Source organism: Leptinotarsa decemlineata, unplaced genomic scaffold (assembly GCF_025532065.1).
Source record: "Leptinotarsa decemlineata unplaced genomic scaffold, Ldec_3_MD MMD2_P_RNA_scaffold_8, whole genome shotgun sequence".
Lineage (NCBI taxonomy): Eukaryota > Metazoa > Arthropoda > Insecta > Coleoptera > Chrysomelidae > Leptinotarsa > Leptinotarsa decemlineata.
In genome coordinates this window covers 1,364,359-1,385,940 of record NW_027412535.1, presented here as the reverse complement: position 1 = coordinate 1,385,940, position 21,582 = coordinate 1,364,359, and the positions used below count along the sequence as shown (strand labels likewise).

The 21,582-nt window shown below is 36.2% G+C and overlaps 1 protein-coding gene and 1 long non-coding RNA gene across 3 annotated transcripts in view; both read right to left on the bottom strand.

The window, feature by feature from the left end:
* LOC111511015 (intermembrane lipid transfer protein Vps13) overlaps positions 1–21,582 on the bottom strand; it is a 1,108,316-nt gene that overhangs the window by 310,057 nt on the left and 776,677 nt on the right. Inside the window, 2 exon segments of the mRNA XM_074170346.1 lie at positions 19,125–19,271; positions 19,274–19,337. Coding sequence (XP_074026447.1) covers positions 19,125–19,271; positions 19,274–19,337 — 211 coding nt within the window.
* LOC141480420 (uncharacterized) lies at positions 13,665–19,118 on the bottom strand. Of its 2 annotated transcripts, XR_012464330.1 has the most exons (4): positions 17,911–19,118; positions 16,343–17,765; positions 16,135–16,262; positions 13,665–16,060 (listed from the first exon to the last, which is right to left on the bottom strand). It is a non-coding gene; the product is annotated as an uncharacterized lncRNA (long non-coding RNA). The 2 variants fall into 2 exon arrangements; XR_012464329.1 differs by having other exon boundaries at positions 16,343–18,503.

Below are 21,582 nucleotides of genomic sequence, written 5' to 3'. Positions count from 1 at the left end.
ATATAATGAAAACTTGCATGTTAATTTTAAGGTTATGAATGTTATGAATGAAAAAATAAAATAAGGAATATTGGAGTGCATATCTATTTTGGTTGTTGCACACAAAATACTGCGTGGTTGGGGCAGTATTTATTCCTTCATTCTAGTCATTTTCTAGTCACATGTAGTATATAGAATAAAATTAGTTAAATAGAATAATTGTATAGAATTTCCATCATTTGAAAGTGTGTGAATTGTAAAATAGTTATTTTTTCTAGAGAATAAATAAAGGTGATTCTAGTAATGCTCTGAGTATAATTCCAAAACCTTTTGACACTTCTCTCATCATTACTTCTCTCAACATTATTCAAACAAATTTCATTTATGTGAATGTGTAAAAATGAAATCATGAATCTAATGAATATTATATTGGATTTATTCCCCAATTCTCACATCAATACTTGAATAAATAACCTAGTGGGTCTTTATTTTTCACATATTCCCCTTCCCTTACTCTACCCCACTTTCTTCAAATCATATAAATAAGATTGTATTCTCAATATTCTTCAACTTGTTCGTTCATCATGAATCAAGCAACACCAATTATTCGGGAAGCTGATTCCACCAGTGAACCTCATTTTGCCCCACCAGAGAATTGGTCCTATGGTGACATTCAAGTTGCTGTAGTTGATTCAACATCTCCCGATGATGAATTCGATGGGTATTCAGATACAACAATAGAGCTGAATGAAGAACAAGATGTAACCTCAGACGAAGATGAGTTTGAACATGATGAATTTGCCAGCCCAGAACTTGTGGATCAACTGTGGCTTGAAGATCATCAAATCGCTCCACCAAATATCATCGTGGTGGTTGATTCTCCCGAACCTGACATCATCATTATAGATGATGATGATGATGATCAGGTAGGTTAGGTTAGGTTTTCCTCGGAGTGCACATAGTACCTGGTTGGTGCACACGGAATGCTGCGTGGGTGGGGCAGCATTCAACCTAACCACTCTATTTGGTAGTAGTGAAAAAAATAGGGCTATATCGGTACACCCTTGCGGTGAAACGTTAGTTGTTTCGCTATAAAATGAACTAATTAGAAAATGGAAACAGTTAATCATTATCTTTGAATATCTTTGGAACATTATTTCAATAATGTTGATAAAAATTCGTATCATAAAGAAATTTCAAGCAATGTATATTCGGATAAGTAACGAAGGGAAAGGTTGTATAGGCGATCGCGAAGCGATCGCTCAGCAGGCCGCTTCGCGGCCTGGGGCGCTCAACATCCACCACTTGCATCCGGGGCGCGTTTTTTGCGACCCCCACCTCCCCCCCCACTCCGCCTCCCACTATACCCCCTCCTGTGCAAGAGTATAAATGTAGGAGTTCCTCAATGTAATCTTCAGTTGAGTAGCTATCGTCAGCATGTCAACATACCAGGAAGCCGATTCCACGACCGGACCCCAGGCGGAAGAACCTACAGCGCCACTCCCGGATCTTCAGTTGGAGGATTCCGATATGGAGAATCCAGATATGGAGGCCGATTCAACCACCACGCCTCATCACCCTTCCACATCTTCGGTCCAGGTACTGCATGTGACCAGTACCGAAGACCACTCCGAAGACTCTTGCAGCTCGGATGATGATGATGACGATCTCTGGGACGACGACGCATTTGCGGAGGAAATGGCGTTTTCTGAGGGTTCGGTGATGTGGCAGTACTTCCCCCGACCCGATGACAGCGACGACGACGACGACTTGTAATCCTTTCCTTTTTTTCCCTATTTTTTTCCCTATTTCACCCATCCTTTATCCTTCCTCGGAGTACACATTTTGTTTGGTTGGTGTACACGAGACACTGCGTGGTTGGGGCAGTGTCTACCTCCCTCTCTCCTTTCCACCTTTGAAATAAATATTCTGAATTACAATACCAATTACTCTTATTGACTACTCTGAATAAACACCCCTCGAATTTGAAATATTGTCTTATGAAAATTATATTTCCAAATCTTGACATGAATTCTGCAATTGTTCAGATAAGAGAGAGCTAGTATGTTATCAAACAGATTCAAATCCACTCGGACGCTTAAACAATCATTTTTCAATGTGATTTATTTTACAAAGATAAGATATTCAGAGAACTTACATATTCTATAACACATTTGTGCATACCTCATGTATATGGATGTACATTTTAGAGGTATATCCATATATTACAAACTACTCTTCGTATGATTATGTGACACTCAAAATATTCTATTTCTTTGACTGAGTGATCAATCTTATTATTAGATATCTACACTTTGTTTGTAGCTCTGAAAAGAGCTGTATTTTTGTTGACCCGAAAGTCCACGGTAACTGCTCCGCAGATGGGGTGTTGTTGCAATCTCATTATGAGATATCTACTCTTTGTTTAAATAATGTAGCCCTGAAAAGGGCTGTTTTTTTTGTTGACCCGAAGGTCCACGGTTACATCTCCAGAGGTGGGGTGTTGTTACATATGATACAGACGGCTATTCTCCTAAAGTTGGTCAAAGGCCTATCACATGCTTTACACCATGTTTGCCCCATCTCCATGAAGCGGGCGGTGTAATGAATGTCGACGTGCTCATAATACCCTCCATTGTTATTCCGCACAGAATAAAAGCGGAAGCAACACCAACACAACTTCTCTATTTCACCGTCAATCGTTTTGATCCTGACATGGCTATCCGTTACACAATACAAATCTAACGGATCATCCAATGTCTCAGTGATATTCAACCACTCAACATTGCCAATAACTACTCCGCTGTCGTCAGTCTCGTGAGTCGAATCTGTTGCGATACCTTCATCTTCTTCTTCAACAAGACCTTCTTCATCATCATCAATGTCTAAATCCCCAACACCTTGCTCAATTGCCTCATCGTCTTCGATATTTAAGCCACCTTCTGCACCTTGCTCATTCACCTCATACTGCATATCTCCACCATCATTTTCTTCGTCAACACCCACTATCTGTCCAACGTCTTCAAACTCTTCCACCAGCTCATGGTTATTAATATCTCTCTGAGATAATAATGCTAACACAGCAGCTCTCTGGGCAGACATATTAATGTATTCTTGTGGTGATACTTGAATACTGACTGAAGTTTACAATCACTCACCGATTTTTATATGATTTTTGACAGTGGTGGTGGTAGCTCCCTCCACTCTACCCCACTCTTCACGGTACCTGTTTATAAGAGGGAAACATGGGAGCGTGAGAGTGTAGTTAAATTCATCGATTGAATATTTGTACATCTATCAGTGAATATGTCTTTCCCTAAAGAGTGGGATACAAAACCGACAATACGCGGCTTTCCAATCAAAATTGGCAAACATATAGTGTGTTACAACTGCCATGGGTATTGGCCTGAAACATATATCAACCCATGTACCGGCCTGTGTCGTAGATGTGTTGTGGCAAGGAATCCAGACCCACTTCGGAAGAGGATAAATGGTTCAACTCTAGAAGTAAGTGACTACCGCCAGCAGTGCAGAGAATGTTCGAAAGAGATTATGTGTAATAATATGGGCATTTCAAGGAATATATGCATAAATTGTGTAGCGACTTGCGATACATTAGTCCAGCGATGTCTACAATGTGGTGAATATAGTGTGGATTGTTGGAACAATTTATGCAGTGCTTGTAGAAATGATTGGCAATTGTGTGAGAATGTCGGCCAATTTCACCCCAACATAGATGTCCACTTTCGAGAGTGCTGGTGTCTAACCCATGAAGAGCGGATAGAGAGACGGAGGATTCATGGAAATCTTATGCTAACATACACATCTTGAAGTGATTTCAATATGTTGAATTTATGAAAAATAAAACCAATAGTTTACATATTACTTGCATCATTTCTAAGGTTATTATTCTATTTAGTTTTTAATAAATAAAACAATTTTAATACACTATTTTTTTATTTTTTATCTAATATTGAGTACAATCATGATAATGTCATTACACTAAAGAATTTTCATCGATCCATGAGTTGTGATCTTCAGAGAACCCCAGCCACTTTACATAGAGGCGATGTCCTTTTCTTTTCAAAACTCGCTCCACCAAATACGTATTGGGATCTTTCGTTTTATTCAACTCCAGCCCATAAAAACAGCCTTTGATTGGTTGCCCATTCACATCTTCTAATGCATAAGTTATAGGTTCTGTATTATTAACTTTCACAACTTTGAATATTTCAGCTGTAAAATTTGCTGTATAACCTTTATCGAATGCATTTTTATATTTGCTGATTCGAACACTATCCCCAATTTTAAACGTATTTTTTTTACGTTTCACATGTGGACTCTTAGATTCGGCATACATTGACAATTTAGTAGACTGTTTCACATTTGCAGGTTTCATACCAATCGTACGATGAACTTTGTTGTTATACTGACGAGTAATTCTAGGAAGAATGTTCAACCACTTGTAATGACCTTGAAGTGAAAACTCCTTATAAAGCCAACTCTTCAATGTTCTGATTACTCGTTCTGCAATTGCAGCTTTTTTTGTGCTGAATGTTGAGTAATGATTGATGTTGTGTTTCTTCATTAACGATGAGAATTTTGAATTATAGAACTCAGTACCATGATCAGATTGTAAATTTTTTGGAGTATATTTAGCATCTTTCAACACGCTTGCCATAGCTGCAGTAACTGAATCACCAGTTTTATTCTTCAACGGCCTTGACCATACAAACTTTGAATAACAGTTGATAACTATAAGGATGTACCTACATCCCTCATTTTCTTTAGAATATGGTTGCATTTCCATCAAATCCATCTGCCACAAGTCAGAAAAACCCTTTATTATTGTCTTCCGACGGGGGAAATTTCGACGCGCCGGCTTGTGTATTTCTTTCACAACCTGCCATTTTGCATTACTCATATTACTGCTCTAAGACTTCTTCAAGATGATAAAATTGAGGAATCACTTTTCTACTGTTCAGGTGCAAGTGTAACGATTGACTATTAAACTTCAATGACTCGCTCAGTAAAAGTATCAACCAACTTAGCTATTACGTCAGTTCGCTTTTCCACATTACTCAATTGATCAGCTAATGCAGAAGTGATGAGTGCATTTTTGTCAATGATTATTTGCACCTCATTATGTTTTGAATCAATATGTTTTCCGATGTTACGTAGCGTTGATGCAATGAATTCTTGGAAATACTTCAGAGTTGTCTCATTGACTTTTCTAATGTGATCGTCAACATATCCTTTAGTAACAGAATCTTTACTGTCTACAGGTTCACCAACATTTTGAAACCGCTTATTCTGAATATCATAATCACCATTTGGTGTGAGAATGAATCCAACACCAGATCTTCCAACTATTGGTTTACTAACACCACCTCTTCTACGACCAAATTTATCAATTGTGGTATGCATAGTTAGATCGTTTGTGATCGACTGAGCCAGTTTCACACATCATATTCATGATATTGCGATCAATAGACTAATCCTTCTTCACGTAATTCCTCAATTATGGCTAATATTTCATTATCATGTCCGGTATGTCCAGCCAGTCGTGAACTCCAAAGTAGTCGAAGGCGATCAATCAATTCTTCGAGTTCATTCCAATAAACATAATCTGTATGCTTATTTCTGATATATTTTTTCTGGGTGGGTATTTTGATCATGCCAGCACCTTCTCTACTAGGGTTTCCATTGGATAATAATGGTAGGATTATTTCTCTATATTTCTTCCAATTATTCGATAGAAGACCTTGTTTTCTCTCATTGTATTTATATGCAGCCTTTGTTAATTTGAGTATATCACCATATGTGGTCATATCGGAAGAGGGGATATTTCTCGATGGTACTTTCATGAATATCAAGTTATATAGTTTTGGAGTGCCCTGATAAGAGCCAATAGTTTTACCATTTTTCATAAACACAATTTTCTCATCGATAAATTCCACATCAGCTACTCCCATTTGTAAATTTCCCGTTTCAGTGTTCATGTGTACTCCAAAGACTGTATCGTAAGAGGGATTTCCTGATAGTAACTTTTTTATATGCTTTTGTACTTCATCACCATCATCGAATACATTAGGTGATTGTGAATCTAAAGTTGTCAATTGAGAGGTTTGAAGATCCTTCGAGGAAGCCCCTTCAAATTTCGGTTTCCACTCACTTTCAATTATAGTTTTGGCTGTTAATGGTGTAGCAGGCTTTGTTTTCTGCATCACTTGATTCATTTGAGATGCTCCTTCAGTATTGGCAGATATTACTTTCAAAGGTGTTATTATTGGCTCATAGATCCTCTCGAGTGCTGATTGATCACCTAGACGACTACTTTTGATATAATTGAATTTCTTCCGAACGGCATCCGTTGCTTCAATTAACTTTCTTTTTAAACATATTTCATCATCATTTTTTCCCTCCATAATTCACTCCAAGAATTTGTATAATGAAGTGTTATCTCCACTATCTAGCACTCAAGTGATTCAATTCTTCAAGAACGTCAAGGATATATGAAAGCGTCGAATCCTTTTCGATAACGTCCATTTACCACTTCTCGATCCTTATCAATTACTAAAAATCCATATTTATCTTCCCAACATCTCGCACACATATCTTGAAATTGCTTATATGTTACATCTGGTGATACATGGTCGGAAAAAATATGATTGAGATTCATATCATCTTGTTTGAACATTACGATAAAATTTGCATTATCTCGTATCAATTGTTTCGGAACTCGTGAATATGTTTGGGCTAAATAGAAACAATCCACATTTTTATGACGACCCATACTGAAATATGATCGTATAACATCCTGTTTCTCGCACATAACATCATCAAAAATGAATATCGAATCAGGTTTGGCGTCTGAAGGCTCTACTATTTCACCTGCATTATTGGCAAAAGTGTAAAAACCCAACCCTTCGATTGAAGATAATACTTCACGTAAATACTCGTATTTAGGTTGATAAAGAGACTTTGAATAAAGATAAACATTTGCGAATCGTAATCCTAGAGGATGCGTTAGCAAAGAAATCATAACATTTGTCTTGCCACAGTTAGAAGGTCCAATAATCAGGCCGCGAATAGAAAGTGGAAGTAAAGATCCGTGACGTTGTTTGACACCGCTTCCCGATCCACCACCCACTTTTTCATCGAAATTATCGATGGAAAATTGCTGCTTCTGCTTCAATATGCGCATTGTATGACAGTTGGAGACTATATAAGCAGGGTTCCACATCGATTCCTTTATTTAAATAGGGGTTATGAGTCGATGCAGATCTACTGAATTGCATTCAAATAAAACTGGTAGAGGATTGATCAATTCCCTCATCAATAATCTACCATTTGAATTACACTTACCTGGCTATCAGTATTGCGGTCCGGGCACCAAATTGCAGAAAAGATTGTTGAGAGGTGATTCGGGTGTCAATCAGCTGGATTTTGCATGCAAAAAACACGATATTGCATATTCACAGAACCCTGATAATCTTGCAGCTAGACACATAGCGGATAAGGAGCTTGCAGAAAGTGCTTGGAATCGTGTCAAAGCAAAAGACGCTACTATTGGAGAAAAAGGAGCTGCTTGGCTAGTTACGAATATAATGAAAGGGAAACGCCGATTTGGTATGGGTTGTGACTCATCTCCCAAGCAGTCACACATTCCGAAGAAAAAGCGTTCTATTAAGAAAAAAAAAGTTAAAAAAATATTGAAAGCTTCTAAGGTGATAGCTTTTGGTTCTGGGATCGTTCAGAAAGTGCGTGATGTTCTACACAAAGCGGGTGGAAGTGAATTTGTTGTCAAAAATTCTAAAAGAGCAGCTGAAATTGCACTCAAAGCAGCACGCAAATATATGAGGGCTGCAGGTGGGAAAAAGAAAATTCGCACACCGCGAATCATACCGATTCCTAAAATTGGTGGAATACTACCACTCATTCCAATTTTTGCTGGTTTATCAGCACTAGGTAGTTTAGCCGGTGCTACTGCTGGTATAACGAAAGCAGTTCAAGCAGCAAAAGCGAGTAGGGAGCAGTTGAGTGAGACAAATCGCCATAATAAACACATGGAGGCAATTGCTATAGGTAAACAAGGAAGTGGTATCTACTTGAAGCCTTACCGCAAAGGATTAGGAGTCTATTTGAAACCTCAAAATTCAAAAAACTCATAAATTTGCTACCTAAAAGAGCTCTCTCCAATATCGACCTCAACTATTACGCTAAGAAAATGACGATTCCATATTTTCGGGGGGTATATATGCGTGACGATTTACCAAAATCAGGACCACTCCGATATGAATCTGCCATAGTAAATTTGGATAGTCGACATGGTCAAGGGACACATTGGGTAGCATATAGAAAAAGGGGAACTTCGATAAAATATTTTGATAGTTTTGGCGATTTACCCCCTCCCAAAGAACTGATTCACTATTTTTATATGGGTTCGAATCCTATCAATACTATCACATATAACTATAAGCGTGAACAACGATTCAACACAGTATGGTGTGGCCATTTGTGTTTGAAGTTTCTTCAGAACAAGACATAGAGTTAACACCAGTACAGGATAGGGAGAGTATCAAGAGGATGAGTCATTCATTGATCGCATATTCCAGAGTACGCACTTTACAAAAAATGAGTAAAGAACAACTCGCTGATATGCCGAAAGAGGTGTTGATTGGGTGTGCATCACATGAAATTGCATCTGTATGGGATAAGTTACCACAAAACCTACAAAATGATATTGATGTCTTGAAGTATCAGTACTGTCAAGAGCATTACAATGATTCCAGCGGTAGCAGTAGTAATTCCGATATGAATGATGGTCCACCTACAAGAAAAATTTTTTGTTGTTATTGTAAAGTGAATGATGTGAATGTAGTCACACATAATGATATGGATAGACCACCGAAAAAGCGACGATTGGTCCACAATTTCTGCTGTCAGCAATAAAAAGACATGAATCATCGAAAATTCGTCAGTCATGTCACGCACGTTTTCATTGTCGGGATTCTCTAGCGAGTTGAGTGCCAACTTCTACCCACCCATCGAATTGGATACCAATAGTAATTATGGTCTGGGATTACATGGTTTCTACTCCTACAATTCCATATTCAATGTAGATGCTAAGAATAATGTTATCGGCTATTCGAAGACAATTATCTCACCCCCCACTATTATAAAAATTCCACCTGGGGCATATGAAATTGATGAAATTAATAAGGTGATTCAAAGATTCATGAAATCCAAAGAAGTGCAACTAGAAAATGGAATTGAAGAAAATATCGACGAAGTATTTCTCCTACGTGCAAACAACAACACTCTGAAATGTGAAATGCGATCGAAATATTACATTCATCTCAAACATGAAAACAGCATTGCTGAACTTCTAGGGTTCGATGACAATGTTTTCAATTGTGGTGAAATACATGAATCAACATTGCCCGTGAATATCAATAAGGTGAGGATTATTCGTGTGGATTGTAATGTCACAGCTGGAGCATATTCGAATGGCGATGAAATCCATAGCATCTTTGAATTTGATATTGATGTAGAGCCCGGTTACAAACTCACCAAGGAGCCACAAAATATTATTTATATGCCAATCCGACCTGGTGGTCGTCAGTACCTCGACAATATCACTCTTCGCATATTGGATGATAATGGTAATCTGATCAATTTCAATGGTGAAAAAATAATAGTCAAATTGGAATTGATAAAGCTATAATAATCATCATTTCTCATATATTTATTCACAACATCGACAACAGTCATTAGTAACAATCATCGTTCCTCATACGTTGATTCAGAACATCGATGACTGTCATTAGTGTATCATAAAGAAAATGAGTAAAGGAAGCATCGATAAGTTTGGTCGCAGAAGTAAGGCAGTTTCAAATACTGTTTTGCGTGGGCAGCCTGGAGTTGGTTTCAAATTAACAACCGATGGAAACTTTGATATGGAAAATAAACGTTTGAAAAATATAGCAGAGCCTGAAGAGAGTACGGATTGTGTTAATCGAGGATATGTCGGTTTTTACATCTCAAAGATGAGAGGAGAATTAGATACTGATATTGACAAAATTAATTTGAAATTAGATGGAGTAGAAAAATATTCCGTATCAGTGAGGGAAGATCTCATTACGCTTGGACTGAAATTAGTAGAATTTGTAAAAAAGTATGAGCATATGGATAAGGATATCAAATCGCTGCAATCTGATTTGAAAAAACAACCCTCGATAAGCATTCAAACGATCGAGCAAAAACGATGGTGAGCGATGATCATCTGTGAAAAAAGTCAATATAAAGCTGAAGTTGATCAAATTGTTACTCAGTATTTGTTACTTCCTAACGCTGAGCAGGTGATATTCATTGATGGAACTATAAATTCTGCGATTATCGTTTCTAAAAATGGGGTTGTGCTTCAATAGTCAGCGATTGCCGCAGCGGCAGCAGTTGAGTCAGCATAATGTATTTGGTGGAGGCTATGATCATGTGCATTTAAAGAAGCGAAAATCCAGCAGTCGATTCATTCCACGTATATCTGCCAAACGGTCAAGATATAGAATAAGTGCTAGTAGCCTGAACTTTCTCAAATCTATTGGCTTGAAGGTGCGATATAAAAAATAGTAATAACATGGCGACAATCACCACAAGTGATAAATTGGAAGTGTTCGAGGAGCCCATGTTCGACCATTCCCTCATCAGCCTTCATGAGCATACATATAAGCCGTATGGTTCACCATATTACAAAAATTCAGATGAAATACGAATTCCAATCAATTATCAAGATCTCATACTCGATATTGCAGATAGTTACATTTATATCGAGGGGAAGTTCACACCATCTGATGCCACAAAGCGGTGCTACCTATCCAATAATGCTCTCGCCTTTCTTTTCGACGAAATTCGCTATGAAATGGGTGGTGAGCAAGTGGTTGTTGTTCGAAAACCCGGCATAACTACCACAATGAAAACGATGATATCATTCGGAAAAACGCATGCAAATTCGCTACTACCGATAGGATGGGGACTCGATGTGAATAAACAAGATATATTCGATCCCGTTAGCAATGTATTTAGTGGTAAATTACCCTTGAAGTATCTCATGGGTTTTGCTGAAGATTACAATAAGGGGATAATGAATGTGAAGCAGGAGCTCATTTTGATTATAGCTCGCTCATTCAAAAATTCATTCATTGGGGAAGTCGATGCAGATTTGGAAATCAATAAAATAGAATGGAGAATCAGGCACATTGTGCCGGAAGATCGACAGAAACTGAAACTATTGAATCGCATAAATAAAAATGGTAATAATGCTAAAGTGAAGGTGGCTTATCGTATGTGGGACCTTTATGAATTACCCACACTTCGTGATACATCCTCGGATATATGGGCGGTGAAGACAACCAGCAGCCTCGAAAGACCACGATATATCATCATCGGCTTTCAAAACACCGACCAATCCGAAAATATGTCAAAAGATGTAACGAAATTCACACATGTGAATATTAATAATATTCGACTATCTCTGAACTCTGAAGTATACCCATATGAGCGTTGGAATCTGGATTTCGACAAGAAGTTAGACTCATCAGCTTACTATGCATATGAAAACTTCCAACGTAGCTACTATTATAAAACTATGAGTGAACCGATGATGGATATTGGTAGCTTTCGCAACAACCCACTATTCATTATCGACTGCTCCCATCAACCCGAAGCTATGAAGTCATCCACTGTCGACATCAAAATAGAATTCGAAACACGCAAGGTGAAGTTTCCAGCAAACACCAAAGTATATGCACTCATCCTCCACGATGCTGTTCTATCATATAATGCTCTTAATGGCTCTGTTCAAACTGGATTGTAATAAGATTGACATGTAATATGCTATGAAATATTCGATATTGATGAATAATAAAACACTCAATAATTATGTTATATCTTTTATTCACCAAACAATTAGATACAAACAAATATGGATTGAAACATTATTTTATTCACAAACATATACAACAGATTTCAAATATTTACAACACCATCATTTATCGCTTCTTCCAGTTGCGGGTTGGGACTCTGTGGTTCCAATTGATATTTCTCTATGATATTTTGCGGTAGGTAGGTGCATATGTCTTGAAGAAAATGTTTCAAGTCTGCTTCAATTATTAACTCACAGAACTCATCCAAATTTCTACTCCCATATGAATATTTATGACACAATGCCACACCGAGTTCATACTTCTCACTAAGCTCCAAAAGTTTTCGCACCTCTTCAGCATCGTAACATACACTCAAATCATAATTTGATGAATGTAGAGCATCAAAACTCAGATCAGCCATCTCCCAAGCCATTTTTCTTATGGCGGAATCCAAATCCACTGCTTCCGGCCACTCTTGGGCTGAATATTGCATCCACATATTTATAGAATGGTGAGTTCTGGAAATTCATAAATGGCATTCATTAGTTTGCAAATAATATAAAAAAAAATACTCACTTGAAATCTGACTATGTCTATGAAGTGACCAAGTTGATACATATTTTATATTAATCTACCATATTTTCACTATTTACAAAAAAAAATCATAATTTCAAAATGTTCAATCTAAAACATTGAATTTCATCAATGATCGGGTTTTAGCACTAGGATAATCCTGCGAACTTTGACCCATATAAGTAAGTGTGAATTTGGCTTTGGATGAATTCACTTCACGAATGAAGTCTTCTGGTAATTGCTCTGTGACACGTTTTGGAAGCCATGCTTTAAAAGGAGTATCACTTTCCTCATCCAATAAAACTACTTGAATTGATTTACCATATCGTGTGGAATACATTGACATTTTTTCAATTTTATATTCTTTATCAATAACCAGAGCGTTTATAGGTTTCTGCTCTAAAGCTTCACTTTGTTGAATTATAGAAAAATTAATTTTTTCAATGTCAAATTTCAAATTATCCATATTCATAAATATAGTGAAATTACGGTTAATTAAAATAAAATATATATTCACCTCACTGACGAAAACGCCCTCTCGGATGGGTTGATACTCGTTGTCTTCACTTTGGAATTCGACAAGTACTTCTGTTTACCTATTTGGGTATTTTAGAGTGTCTAAACTGAATGTGGAAGCATGATATTCTGAACTTATATAGGAATTACCAACAAGGGAGGGGGCAACGCCGAACCCCACTGTTCAAGGTTATATTCTGTGCACGTCACGATTTCATTCAAGGTCAACATGCAATGCCACAGAGCAAGCTCAAGGTAGTCGAAGTGTCGAACGTCAAGGTCAAACCCCACACTCAAGGTAAAACACCGCATTCAATCTCATACTATGTGTACGACGTTCAAGGTTAGGTGACGTCATACGATATTCTGAACTTATATAGGAATTACCAACAAGGGAGTGGACAACGCCGAACGCCCACTGTTCAAGGTTATATTCTGTACACGTCACGATTTCATTCAAGGTCAACATTCAATGCCATGGAGCAAGCTCAAGGTAGTCGAAGTGTCGAACGTCAAGGTCAAACCCCACACTCAAGGTCAAACACCGCATTCAAGCTCATACTACGTGTACGACGTTCAAGGTTAGGTGACGTCATTCAAGGTCGTGTGACGTCTCAAGGTCAAAAGGGGTGGGGGGAGGCGTTCAGTCGGCATTAGCACCCTACTTATTACCATTTTTTCGTTGTTCATTTTTACGATTTTCAAGGAAGACAATTAGATTTAATTTTCTTGAACCTGGAAAAATTTTACAAGAATCAAACTTACTTTTCATATTTTTCTGAAGCTGAAAAACAAAAAATACTAACCTCAATTTGTATAGCACATTGGTCTTCTGAAATCACAATTCAAATAGTTCATAATAATCTCCTGTATATATACTATAACTAGATGACTTCCGTATAATTATTCTATGAATGGCATTTCCAGTGAATTATACTACATATTATGAAATTAATTATCCAATTATTCAACATACACATTCAAACCCCTAGTTTATAAAAACGCAAGGTAACGAGATAAGGTAAGGTCAGAAAGTTGAAGCATTGAGAAAACACACTTGCGTTCTAGATAAAAAGTAAGGTAAGGTGACGTCGGTAAGGCAATGTAACGCAAGGTAATAAGTTGGCTATTTTCAACTTTCTGTGTTGCGTTCTTACCTCCGACCAATCAGAAAGCGCCATACTTCGAACTTTGACGGATATATCCGAATGGTGTAAAGGCAATGTCACCAGATAAACAAAACGTCAATTGTGGAATTTGGGTATTGTTCTATTAATGATATAAAATATGCGTATTCCATTATATTATAGAAATGAAAGTTATTATTTATTTCATATGAATGATTGCTGCTGTCAAGATTATGAAAAGTCAGTATTTGTTTATGCATTTCTGCCAACTCAAAAATTACCAGAACCTATACCTAGTCACTCTGGCAATTCTTCATACTTTACTTTTTCGTGAACGTTAAAAAATGGATACCTCACTTCACCTCTCTGCATTACCTTACCTTACCATACCTTGCATTATTATAAACTAGGAGAAATACATATTAACGCAATGGAAAGTTCAAATTACTTTGAATCATAGATTTATTATGATGAATATGAGATTTCTGAAATATAATGTACAGGGTCCTCTCTGAAATTACTTTGAATCATTTAAGATTCGTTAGGTACCGAATGTTCTTAATACTTAGACATTCTTTTAGGTAATTGAACATGAAAATTTACTAAATTCCTTAACAATTCTCTGATGCATTCAAACCACATTTTTGCTTCATAACTGTGTCTTCTTCCATCATAGCAAACTGACTCTAATAGCATACACAAAAAAAATAATGTTCGCAATGAGATACTTCCCCACGAGACACTGAAGTACGGGGTCCACATATTTGTTGACGCACAATAGCATATCAAAAATTTACTAAGATGTCAACCATGTGTGCTGTCGGATCCCACAATTTTGATAAATTCTCAATAACGTATTAAAAAATACGGACTGGAATGTTCACCGTGATGCGTGATGAGTCCCCAATTTCGACACATTCATAAATAGCGTATCCAAAATATGCTGGGATGTTCACCGTGATGTTTTAAATCCAAATCACAAGAGATATATTTATCATTAGCTAATATAAGATTTACAATGATTGACCTTGAATTACTTGAAGTTCCCCTTGTTTCACTACTTCGTTTGGTGAGAAGGCGTTAGGTCGTAATTTACGAGTATTATTGGGAAATTCATAATATTGAAATGCGACATTGAAAGTATATAAGGTATATATGTTTCGTTTGTTTTCCAAATGCACCGGATGGAGACTTCTGATAAAATAGTCGGGACGTCTAAAATCTGTCTGTTTAAAATCTGTTTTTCCGTTAATCAGTTAATCAGCTGTTGCCCCCCTACGAACGACAACTATCTATCTATCTATCTATCTCTCTGAATCCGATAATACCATTTATCAAGTCGAAATTCCAACCTGAAGTGGAATATTCAAGATGGCGTCCAAAATAGCCCTAAAATCATATTATTCTCTACTTTTGGTCAACCATACGACTAAGGCGTCGATTTATGTTTCCAGGGGTGTACAACATGATAAGACACTTAAAAATCAATTTGGATAATTAAAAGTTCATTATTGTATAATTAAATTAATTAAAATTCCAAAAACTTGTGAAAACGTATAGTATATGCTTGCAAACCTTTTCGAGGGCGCTTAATACGTTTATGAGCTCAAAAAAGCATTCAAACATTATCCAAGCCTTCATTTCCCACATTTTTAAAGAATTTAACCAACTATTAGTAGTCTTCCTCATCTTCTTCTACTCTATTCTGGCACCTTGCCTTGCACTTGCACATTTGGTGCACGCAACCCTCGGCGGCTTGCTGCCACACTGCTTCGTGCCGCAGAGCTCCTTGCAGCCACAAGCTTCAAATTTGGGACATGACTTGGAATAGGTGACAAAGTCATCAAGATTGGGACATACCGTCTATCAACAATTTTTCAGCCGCCATTAATCTGGTCTGGTAAATCAGAACACTGATCATGGGCGTTAATCTACAAGTACCTAAAAATGAAACAGAATAAATTTGAAATCCCTCGATTTTTTCTGTTTTCTTGTTTTTTTCTTGTTAATTTTACCTGGAAGTGACACCGAAGAATGTTTTGACGGAGGGCATCTGTGGTAGGTGACAAAAACTCTAGCATTCGCATTGTCCCAAAGATTGCAACACGTGCTGCGTAATTGCCGTTGTAATGTCCGGTCCAGCCTCAAATAAAAATGATATTAATATTTAAACGGCTAACAGTTTCTATTCGCCATTTGTCATAGAAAAGAGACGCAACAAACCTTTTATAAAGCTTGCACCACAAACTGTTCAACCAAACGGAAATCCTCGGGGGCCAGATCAGGAGTCTTTCTAAGCTGACTGAGAAGTTTACAGTAGTTTTCTTCTATGTACTACTTCCACCCTCCTGTTTTTGAGAGTGACGCTAACTTAGATGTAGTATCGCATCCGGTGATTGCGAGCGAAAGCCATCAGGTTTTTGATCTGTTGTGTTGTGAGCTTCTTACATAGTTCGTGAATTGGAATATAATTTCTGTCTTGGGAAGTACCACACATCAACCAGCGTTCCTTGAATTTCATTTTTTCAAAGTGATAGATGAATAATAAAATCATATCGGTGTCTCTAACAGAAACAACAACAAACTTGGGAAATCCCGAAACCAGAATGACCCGGCGGGGCCGTCAAATCTCTTCTTGCTTTCAGAGCATATTGTTCGATAGTACGAAAATAATTGTCAGGCTCGTGCGAAGGTAAATCAGAGTCACCATCCACGTTCAAGAAGTTTTCAGCAGCCGCCTTTTTACATACTTGTAAGGAAATGAGCAACATTTGTCTCTCCTGAACATCTCTGTTAAAATGTTGGAAAAACCGATAAATTTCTCCCAATTTCTCTTCCAGCTTAGTTTTAAAAGTACTTCGCAGGGACTCAAATGAAACTCGGATGTCAACGTGTAAGCCCTTTGCTAGATTCACGTACCTCTGCTATACATCTTCCAATTTCAATATCTGGAAATAAAAATTATTGTGTACATTAGTTTGAATCTACTTTTTGATTTCGATTGTCCTTCACAAACACTGGTACTAAACTTTTCGAGAGAAGCAGCAACTCGAAGTTCCTTGCGAAGTTGCCAGAACGGTAGCATGTTTCTCTGGTCCTCATTTTTGTCGCCGCATCCATCGCATCTTTTACTCTGCCTAGCCTGACGAGACATGTGCCATGGTACATGGCATCAAATCACCAACTGCATTCACTCTAATGTTTAGGTTGTAGTCATATTTGGAAAGCTCTATTACTTTCATGTGTATATTTGTTGACATCACTAAGCGTAGATGATCTTTAGAGTCTTGCCAGCACACTATAAATTTCAAAAATTTAAATCTTGAGACGCAGCACCTGTTTTTCTGTTGGAGCGTTTCGATATTTATTTTCGCAGTAAATGTTGCATAACAGTTATTATGAGTCACAAAGTTATTTTCACATGCTGGACCCCGTAAATTTTGTGAAATTCTCAGTATAGCACCACCGAATTGACAATCGTGGGCTGTGTTGCGTTGTTCAGCACATTCTACCAGCTTGGTTGCACCCTGACTGGACAACTTCGAAAGATGTTTTTGAGAAATAAGGTACAAATTGCTGTTAACTACAGACGGTTCTTCTGAATTGCAATTGTTGTTGTCTATCCTGAATATAGTTACATCAAAACCTGAAAAGAGAGCAAATATCCATATGAAAACCTAACCTCAAACCCCTAGGCTAGTCATATATTGTCGTATGTGCATCCGTCGAAGTACTATCTTTATTGCTGCATGTAAATCACTTTGCACCCCTAATCACTTTTTAGTACATACCTTGGAGCACTGCAAGTATACATATGGAAATACTGTATGTTTCACAGCACTATATTCCGGAGAATCACCGGCACCTGACTCACGGCCTTCTCGAAAACGCTCAGTTGCAGACACTGCATGGCAAAAAATTTTAAATAGATGGCGTGTAGAAGAAAGGCAGTACGATAGTCGCGCGCCATCGACCACTTTCAGTAAGGTTATTGAACAAACAACCCCTCCATATTATGAAGAGCATTAAAAATGTTAGAATTTAGTGAACGTTAAATGTACCAAATTATTTTTAGAGGGAGAATGCGCATTCAGCGCCCTCCAGAAAATATGAAAACATATGGAACACGTTTTCACAACTTTTTTTAATTTTGGCCCATTTTGTCAAAATTTAATTATATAATGAACTTTAAATGTTCCAAATTGATTTTTAAGTGTCTTATCGTGTTTTACACCCCCGAAAACATGTACATCAACACCTTAGTCGTATGGGTGACAAAAAGTAAAAAATAATATGATTTAGGGGTATTTTGGATGCCATCTTGAATATCCCACTTCAGGTTGGAATTTCGACTTGATAAACGGTATTTTCCGATTCAGCGGGGTCAAAATAGGGGGTAATCGCCATTTATCCAATTGTTACATGAAATGCTTCTAGGATGGTAACGGAGGGCTTTTTTTTAAATCTAACCCCGACTAAAATACTCGTTAACCGGAAATTAAAACAAGTGATAATTTAAGAAAATAATTGAGAATATATTTCAGAATTCTCACTGCAAACGCAGTGTCAATGTAATCTAGATATACTCTCGTTGCGATTCATCCATTGCCATGTTGTGTAATTGATAAATTCTAAGTTACAGCACGTGCGCAGAACGGGGGAACCAATATATGTCATCTGTAATTTGTCAAATCAGCGTCAAACTTGAAAAAATCGAAAGGATCATACTCGTATACAGCTTATTCAAATATTTTTGTATTATAATACTTTGATGGATTTGAATTGATTAAAAAGCTCATTTAATTCTTTTTAGAGCATGGTAATGAAAACTTGTTTTGAAAATTTTCAAGTATGTATCAATTTATTGAAATAACTGTTTACCCAACTGATTTGTCATGTTGACTGAAATTGATATTTTGAATTGAAGAAAATTATCAGATTTATTAGTAGTACATGAGGTATGTTGGGACGCCTGAAATAATAAACCCTTGACAGATAACTCACCTATATGCTAACAAAAGACCTGTTTTATTCAGCATCCAGAATGGGCAGTATAAAGTCATCAACAAAGAACCATTCTTATGTAGTGAATGCATCCCAAGATCTAGCGTCATTTTAGTTGGACTATCATAGCTGTGGAAAGACCATACTGAAATTCTTCTGGTTCGACACTTATATCTTTTCTACATGACCATTCCCTTTCCAAATAACTGAAAAGCTGAAAAGTAAAAATTTAATTAACATTTATATATGCAATTAACCTTTCTTGATATCATATTAAGTCAGTTTTTTTTATTCATGGATTTTAATTCTTTATTTATATGTATCATTTCTAGAAAACAACGTTTGTAGAATTTTTTTTTCAATTTCTAAAATACTAGCATTAGTATAGTTCATTTGGTAGTCTAATGAATTTACATGTTCTGATAATGCACATGATAAAACATTTCTTCTGCAGTCACTTTTATGAGAGGTCTGTCCAATATACACCGCATCACAATCTTTGCAAGGTATTTTATAAACGATATTATAATTTTTGATCAGTATCAACAGGTGTTTTTAGTTTAGAAAAGTTTAGAAAAGTTTGAATTGAAGGGGTTATTATTTTTTAGGAGTGATTAATTTTTTTTGGGAAAGAAAGTTTTTGGCTTTCTACTACTCCATCTGATACAAAAAAAGGGATGAGAGAATCTTCCAAAGAAAGGAAGGAAGTAATCAATTTGAAACTCTATACATGATGTGTAGATCATGCAAAGAAGTAACTTTCAGACACAAACTGAAAGAAAGTCCTCTGTAATTCAATGTTTATATGAAAGTAGCTGTTTCAGGAGGACTTTCTTTCAGTTTGTGTCTGAAAGTTACTTCTTGCATGATCTACACATTCATGTATAGAGTTTCAAATTGATTACTTCCTTCCTTTCTTTGGAAGATTCTCTCATCCCCTTTTTTTTTGTATCAGATTTAGAAAAGTTGTTTCAACATTCTCATGAGCAATTCTGAGATTTGTTTCTTTAGAACATTAATCAATTTTAAAGTTAAATCTTTTACGTATGGAGGCTACGGAATTTTTTGTTTGAATCTTGGTTTTCTTGGTTTGTATTTGAGGTTGTCTGAATTGAATTTGTTTTAGTACTAAAAAGTAAAGTGTTTACAAGTTTTTCTGGATATGAGTTTTCGATAAGAATTCTTTTTAAAGTATTGAGGCAATCATCTTTAAATATGGAATTTGTGGTATAAATAACTCTTTTTTTCATGTTATTAATCATGTTCAATTTCATTTTAGTTGGATGATAAGAATGATAATTGATGAATTTATTACTAGAAATAGATTTTCTGTACCACTTGCTCATATAACATTTTTCTCTTGTTCTTATGAGAGTCATATCCAAAAATGGAACACTTCTATCAATCTCTTTTCTACAGTAAATGAATATTAGCATTGTAATTATTGAAAATTGTTAAGGTCTCTTCTATACAATCTTCTGGAACAGAAAGAATGAGTTCATCAACATATCTTTTTGTAAAAGGTATATCAAAATTTAGTTTAGAATTGTTTCTCTCAATAATTCGTCAAGTACATAACTGGAAAAAATTGGAGAGATACTAGATCTCATCGGTGTGACAAAAATTTGTTTATAATATTTTCTTTCAAAATTAAATTATGTAGAATCGAAAATGAAATACAAAATCTCCATAAAAATATTAATATCAAGAATACAATATTTAGAGATATCATTCCTTTTTCTTTCGACTGATTTACTAATTCTTTGGGTAGATTGGTGAAAAGCGACACAACATCTAAACTGATTGACACAATTTTCTGGAAGTTTTTATTGTTAATGAATTCACTGAAAGAAAATGAATCTTCAACATAAAACATATTATTTGTGTTACAAGCATTTGTGAGAATTTTAGTAATGAATTGACAAAGATTGATATTAAGATAATTCATAGAGCATATAACGGGTCTATGAAAAGTACTGGTTTATGTATTTTTGGTAGAGAGTAAATCTAGGTGCTACAGAAATAATATTTGTTTAAAATTTGTTTATCATTTACCTATATATTTTTTACTATAAAATTTTGAAACTAATTCATTTGCTTTTTGTTCGAGTGTACTTGCTGGATCTGATCTCAAAGGTCTATAGTAGCTTTCATCATCAATAAGTAGTTGACTTTTTCAAATTTAGTTCTTTTTTATACATAACTTCTGTGACCTTTATTACTGTACAATATCGAAATTTCAGGATGTTCTCTAAGAAATTGTTTGTATTTTTCAAATAATGGTAATAGAAAATGTGAGTTTCTACCGTCCTTCATGTAAATATTTGTCAAAAATATTAGTTTATTGAGCTCTATAGAGATTTTTTTCACTTTCATCCATTCACCAGATTATTAACTCTAAATCTGACAAAAAGAATTCATATTTATATCAGTGTTTGTAGAGGAAATACGAAACTTTT